This window comes from Chinchilla lanigera, unplaced genomic scaffold, assembly GCF_000276665.1.
Source record: "Chinchilla lanigera isolate Chin_1 unplaced genomic scaffold, ChiLan1.0 scaffold00015, whole genome shotgun sequence".
Classification (NCBI taxonomy): Eukaryota; Metazoa; Chordata; class Mammalia; order Rodentia; family Chinchillidae; genus Chinchilla; species Chinchilla lanigera.
Window position 1 is genome coordinate 6,687,703 of NW_004955416.1, and position 6,887 is coordinate 6,694,589.

A 6,887-nucleotide genomic window follows, 5' to 3' on the forward strand; every position below is an offset into this window, starting at 1 on the left:
AATCTTCCTGCCTCAGCCTCCCAAGTGCTGGGATTACAGGCATGTGCCACTATGCCTGGCAGGTGCTCTGATCTGAGAGGCAAAATTCAAATGGTTCTACGCCAAGTCAGGACCAACATATGGTCAACCTCACCTGCTCACTACTACACAGAATAAGAGATCCATGAACGCCAAGGACAGTTAATTAAGCATCAGGAATTTGTTGAAACAGAAGTAAATGGAACATGGTCCAAACCTCAAGCACTTTATACCTTCCTAAAAAGATCCTGACCATCATACGGAACAATGAACTCCCCAACTTGTTGATGACAAAGGTTACTCAAATAATAATGTTAATAAGGGGGAGGAATTATTACGCATTTTTCTATTTATCCCCAAACTGTAAGCTCATTGAGGAGAAAGCAGAAGCTTGATGAGTGTAACCACAACACTCCTTCCCATTCTTCCAGAGACGAAGAAGCCTCAGCCCAGCACTGATAAGGCAATCTACCTGGCCTGTCCACGGGTGAATGGACATATCAGGGAAGTGCCCAAATCTGGAATGCTGCAGACCAAGTTATGCTCTCTAGTTCCTGAAAAATGTCACACTCTGTGCACTCATACACACATATACACACATATGCACACACACAGACCACCGTCATCAGCACTATAAAATAAATCAGTAAAGGTAAACCACATCAACACTACCACAGCGCATGCTTTTCTTACTCATCTAAGAGAAACTGTTGCACATTAGCATCAGGTTATACAGTTCTCACCTTAAGTTCTTCCCAGAGCTTTACTCGCCTTTCTAGACCTTGCTTCTTAATTTCTTTTTCTCTGTATTGTTTCTTGGCCAATATTTTATCAAGTCTGTTCATTTTATGAATAGCATCTTGAAGTTGAGAATCTAATTCTTTTAATTTGGTTTCATCTGTATTGTGTTGAAAATAGGAATGGGTTTAGAGTTTCTTTAAACATAAAGTTTTGTTTTTACTCTTTGTTCTTTTATTCAACAAATACTTATGGCTGGGGGTGATAGCTGCTGCATTAGTGTCATAGAACTAACTTGAGCCATAAGATGGCTTCATATGTGTTTTTTCACATAATTATCTAAAAAGCCTGTGAAACAGAAATTTACTCTATTTTAGAGTTGAAATAACAGTGTCCTTTCAATAAAACTAATAAATTACAGCACTGGACTCAGAAGTAGTTTTCTTATTATTTAAATCCCAACTTCTTTCTCCTTCACATTGCTATTCCTTCTATACCCATAACTAACAGGAAGAAGGAAAAGGACACAGGCCCTACCTATAATTGTTTCAGACTAACTGAAAGAGAAGGTGTGGACACAGAGAGCTACAGTAAAAAGTGATGGGCATAAAGGACATAAGGTGATTCGAACATACAGATGAAACAAACTCAAGTACTTTACGTAGGTAGATATGTTTTTTTCTATGCTCTTCCCACTTTTCTAGCTTCTTAAAGCAACTAAAAATATTCTTAAATTGTAGGTAATTGATTGCAACTTCTTTAAAATTAAGGACATTAGTACTTTTGCCACTCAAGTTTTAACTTACAATTAATAATGATAACAATACCAGCTAATGTTTATAGAGTTACTTTATAGGCACAGTGTAAAGTGCTTTATTTACATATTACTTAAATTTCATCTTAACTCTGTGAAGTAGTATAATCTTTGTCTTCATCTTAAAAACTTTGAAAGTGAGTCTACTTTGTACTTGAGTTACATACATGTCCCAGGTAATATAACCAGTAAGCAACAGAGTCAGCTTTTACCCAAATCTGTCTTACTTCAGAGCAAAAACTCTTAGCCACCAGGCAATATTCTCTCTGTGAGATCCAATGAAAGTTAATAATCCGGCAATGAGCATAATGTTCAAGTACAAAGCCTCCACCATTCCAAACTACATGATTAAAAATAGTATGTTGTACTGGTTGATATACAGTGTCAACTTGAGAAGTTTAGAAGCTTAACTAAGTGACTCATCCTAGGATGTAGAGGACATGCCCTAGAGCAGCTATTTACAGTCTAGGATGTTTTCAAGGTTGATTCATTGTGTCAACTTGAGATGTTTAGAAGCTTAGCTAAGTAACTCGGGCAGGTCTACATTCTAGGGAGTAGAAGACATGCCCTAGGGCAACTGTTTACAGGATGTTGTAATAGTAGATTCACTGTGTCAACTTGAGAAATTTAGAAGTTTAATTAAGTGACCTAGCTGGGGGTTAGAGTCTTCACTTCATAAACACCCTCAGCCTGTGCAAGAGGAGAACACAGAGATAGCATGGGTGTAAAGGACCCACCACAGGGCCAGTAGCTTGTATATAATATAAGGGAGGAAAAAAGGCTTGCTCTTCCCCTCTTTTTGCTCTTGTTGCTTTTGCTATCTTCCGCTGCCTTGAACTGCTGCCCCTGTGCCACACCATCATGCCTTGGAGTTAGCTGGTTATGGACTGAAACCTCCATGAACTGTGAGCTAAATAAACCTTTCCTTCCCTAATTTTGGGCATTGGGTGTTTTGTCTTAGCAATGAGACAAAAGTAACCAAGACATATATCAGACTAAGTAAGGCCAATTTTAAAAACCTTTGAGACCCAAAGAGTACAGTGATGCTTCCCTAGAGTGTACATTACTTCCTCTTTCAGGAAAAGGAAGATATTTTTAAAGGATGGAAGCTTATCCAAAAAAATATCAAACTTATTAATAAGGAGGCTCCTCACATACTGTTGCTTACATACTTCAAAAATGCAGTAGCTTCTAGTTCTAATCCCCAACTGCCAAACCCAGCATTCTTGGGCCCCATGTACACAGGTAGTCTATCTACCAGGAATTTGGAAATAACTCACACAGTACTGAAAAAATATAAACAAATACTGCCATGTGAACTGGACTAAGAGCTGATCTCAGTTATAATACCTTCTTTCCTGCTAAGTGTAATCCTGAGTTACCTGCCTTAACCTTAAGAGCTGCTCTCATCCAAAACACATTCTAAATCAGCAATTCTCAAACTTTTATCTCAGCTCATCTTTATAGTTTCATAAATTATTGAAAGTCAAAATTCATTTTTGTATACATAAGTTATACCTATTCACAGTTACCACAATAGAAATCAAAACTGCTGGGGGTGGTGGCATATGCCGTAATTTCAGCAGTTGGGAGGCTGAAGCAGGAGAATCACAGCAAGTTTTAGGTGAGCCTGGGCTACATAGTGAGTGAAGAATAGCCTGAACTACATAGCAAGACCCTGTCTCGAAAGAAAGAAAGAAAAAAAGAAAGAAAGAAAGAGAGAGAGAAAGAAAAAGAGAGAGGGGGAGGGAAGGGGGGAGGAAGGGAGGAAAGGAGGGAGGGAGGGAAGAAGGAAGGAAGGAAGGAAGGAAGGAAGGAAGGAAGCAAGGAAGCAAGGAAGCAAGGAAGCAAGGAAGAAAGCAAGGATGGAAAGGCAAGAAAGAAAGAAATGTAAAACAATAAACATGTTTCTTCCAATTATATGTTAATATAAACATCACATTTTTACAACAAATAACTATCTTCTCCAAAGATATTAATGAGAAAAGTGGCACTGCTCTAAATTTTTCATATCTGGATTAACATAAGAGTAGTGCATTCTCATTGTACAATCTATTGTAATTTGATGCTTTGGTTGAAATATATGAAGAATATTGGGCTTAAATAGATATGCAGTTGGGAAAAGGAAGAGAAATTTAATAGGCTATTTGGGTAAGTGGATGTTTTTCTTTGATATTACACCAAAATTTGATAGGAATAACTTCTTAAAATTAGTCATAATGTCATCATTCTCAGTGATATTTTTAATTTTTTTCCATTAAAATCCAAGAATCTATCATCTTTCATGATAAATGGATCTTTCACCCTGCATTGGTCACTTGGAAAATAGTGGTTAACAGAATTATGCAGACTTCCAAAGTAGGTCTGAACACACTGCATCATACATCATCAAAAATCTGATTTTTAATACAGTATTACTACCAATTTTTATAAGAAAAGTCTAAGTATTAGAATTCTATCAAGTTCACAATGAAACACACAATCTTCAAAATTTCTAACTTTCATTTTAATGCTTAAATTTTATCATTAACAGCAAATATTGTCACTAGTTTTCCCTGAAGTAAAAGGCTCACTTTATCTTTTCTATCTTTTAAAAAAGTTGTACCAGATCCCCAAGTCTGTATAACAATAGTTTGTCTGCCTGTTGTTTCAGGTAAAAATGATATTCCCTTAAAAAGTGGCCAGCACAGCTCTCAAGCTATCACATAAGTGCTTTCCCTCAAGATAATCTTCATACTTCAGCATATACAGAATTGTTTTTTATCTATTTTCTCTTTTGCCCTACAGAATACTAAGATGATGTGTATAAGGTTAAGATTTTAAAAATTAGTATCTTCTCCTGCTTCATCAAGAACAACCATGAGTGACACTATTTTTTTTTCTTGTCAGTGCCTGGTTGCAAAGAACACGATGGCCTCCAGCACAATTTGGTGCCATTGTCTTGATCCTTGCTAAGGCACCAGAAGTTCTGCCCACTGTTACTTTTGTACCCTTGGTGCAAATGTCAAAGCAGTGGGCAAGAAGGCAAACAGAATCTCAGTGCTCTTAAGCAAATGAGGTCCTTAAAGAGTCTGAGAGCCACTTTCATACCCACAGCTTTGCCAGTGATGTAGGAGAGCTACTCTTCGAATTCAGTCTGACTGGATTTCACTTAATATCTTGGAAAGGAAAAAAGGTAGCTTTTAAGAATCAAAGTGCTATTCATTTTGGTGATATTATCTCTAAAAGAGCATTTATAAATGAGAGGTACATTCTATTGTCCAATTTTAGACATCATGCCATAGAATGTAATAATTCTCCCTACTTGATTAATGTAAAATAATTAAAATAATATTTTAATATTTTATTAAATGACATGTTTTATTACATTTGTAAATGTATTTAATGACTCAATAGTGTAAAAATGGGTGATTTCTCACAAAAGTACAGTTTCAGATGTATTATTTCTACTTAGCTGATTAAAAGCATCGATAATTCTAATATTTTGAATATAACATCTTACATTAGTCAATCACCTTGTGATTATCTTACCTGAATTAGGGATTATCTGATGTTGAACCAAGTTCAGATCTTCATTTGATCCCTCTTTGGACAGTTTTATTTTCCCAGAGTAGTCTGTGCTTTCATCATCCTTACTGTCTCTCCTTTCCTCTGCATTACTGCCTTCTGAGTGGTCCTCTTTACCAGAATTTAACTTGCTTTCAGTTTCAACCTAAAAATAATTTTCAAGACAAATTCCAAAAAATAATGTATTTCCTTAAACTTTCATATTTAACACTAATGAAGCATATGTGGAGACAGATACAAATATGTACACTTGCATTAAAGTACCTAGAAATATAAATTTTTAAATAAATGTAATTTAAATACACAATTAACTTTAATAACATTTACACCAAATATATTGCATTCTTTAGCAATCTTTAGCAGTTTTGGAGAAAAGCTTCAACCAGCCTGCCAGGCTCTGGGGATGACCAATGACGGATCCCACTCTGAGTTTACACCCAGACAGACCGTCCAAGATCTAGAACTAGCCTGTCCACATATGACTCCTGAACAGCTGAAAAGTGGTGATTTGAGTTGCGATATGCTTCTAATGAGTCTTCTAATCAGAATAACGTACTTTAGTTATTTTTACACTATTCAATTTTTCTGTTTTATTTTCATTTCCCTTTACATTTTAGCAAAGTTCATTTTGAAAAAAACAGTTTGGCATAGTTGTGTTTTCCTAAGAGGAAAAAGAAAAGCCAGCCATGGCTGGATTAGGAGAAAACAAGGGTCATGGGGTTCTGAGGTCATTGCATAGCAGCGAGAACCACAGAGAACTGAACACAGCTCAAGGGAGAGGTGAGTTCCCAAAGCAGCCCCTGGCCCTCTCAAAGACAGATCCCTCTGCTCAGCCCCTTCGGCTCCATCACTGGAAGGTTCACTGTGCTCCTCTGCCCACAAGCTTTCTCTCCAACACAGCAATGTGCAATCCCCTTACAAATCTCAGGGACAAAGAAAATACCAGTTGTGCTGGAAAAGAACTGCTAGGAATGCAGCTCAGGGGGGCAAGTATTTCTAGGCCTGGCCCAGGACAGAAACCCAGTAGAATGAAGCTCCCAAAATTGAAAGCAAAAGTGATGTCTAAATTTCTGACAGGAAGCTGGAAAAATATAGTAAAAGTGGCCATCTCTGCATGTTTAGTCACTAATTCTGTGGTCCTTAGAGGTTGGGGCAGTTCCAGAAGCAGCAACAGGAGTAGCTTTCTAATCTTTGAGTTATAATCACACTGGTATGACCTGGAGGACCTGTCTCCAGACTCCCTTTCCTGCTGGCCTTCTGTTCATTTGGAGGAAATGGATTCTTCTATCCAATCCCTTTTTGCTAGGAATACCTACAGTGCTACTTCTCATACTAAATCATGATAGATAAAATGTCTAACAGTCTTAGAAAGCAAAATTTAGTCTATAAATTTTTTAAAAATTAGTATGTATTCATTAATTGGCAGAGATTTTTTTCACCATAAGTTTCAAAACCTTTTTCCTACAACCTGAAAAGGAATAAATTGTACTGTATCACACATGAGGAAACCAATTCTTTTTTTAAAATCAAAATCAAGATTAAATAGTTTTAAAAAGGAAAAACAGATAACTAGTCTAGAAAAATAAGTCATGACCAGGAAATACAGCTATAAAATATATACCACAAAACCTCTGACCATTTTTTTAAATACTGATGCTTTTTCATAGTAAATATAAATGGGTACATACTGGAATAAAACCTTCCTTATAAAGGAAAAAATAAACCACACTCAAAATAAGAAAGAAAGGGA

At 36.5% G+C, this 6,887-nt stretch overlaps 1 protein-coding gene across 8 annotated transcripts in view; it reads right to left on the minus strand.

Moving 5' to 3' along the window:
* The window catches only part of Fsip1 (fibrous sheath interacting protein 1), a 203,350-nt gene that overhangs the window by 180,526 nt on the left and 15,937 nt on the right, over positions 1-6,887 (minus strand). For all 8 annotated transcript variants that reach the window (XR_260360.2, XR_260361.2, XM_005381206.2 and 5 more), the window contains exons 3-4: positions 5,102-5,282; positions 762-916 (exon numbers count right to left, since the gene is read on the minus strand). Coding sequence is in view for 6 of the 8 variants with exons in the window: in XM_005381206.2 (XP_005381263.1) it covers positions 762-916; positions 5,102-5,282 (336 nt within the window). In the remaining 2 variants the exon portion in view is untranslated. The remainder of the gene's footprint in view (positions 1-761; positions 917-5,101; positions 5,283-6,887) is intronic.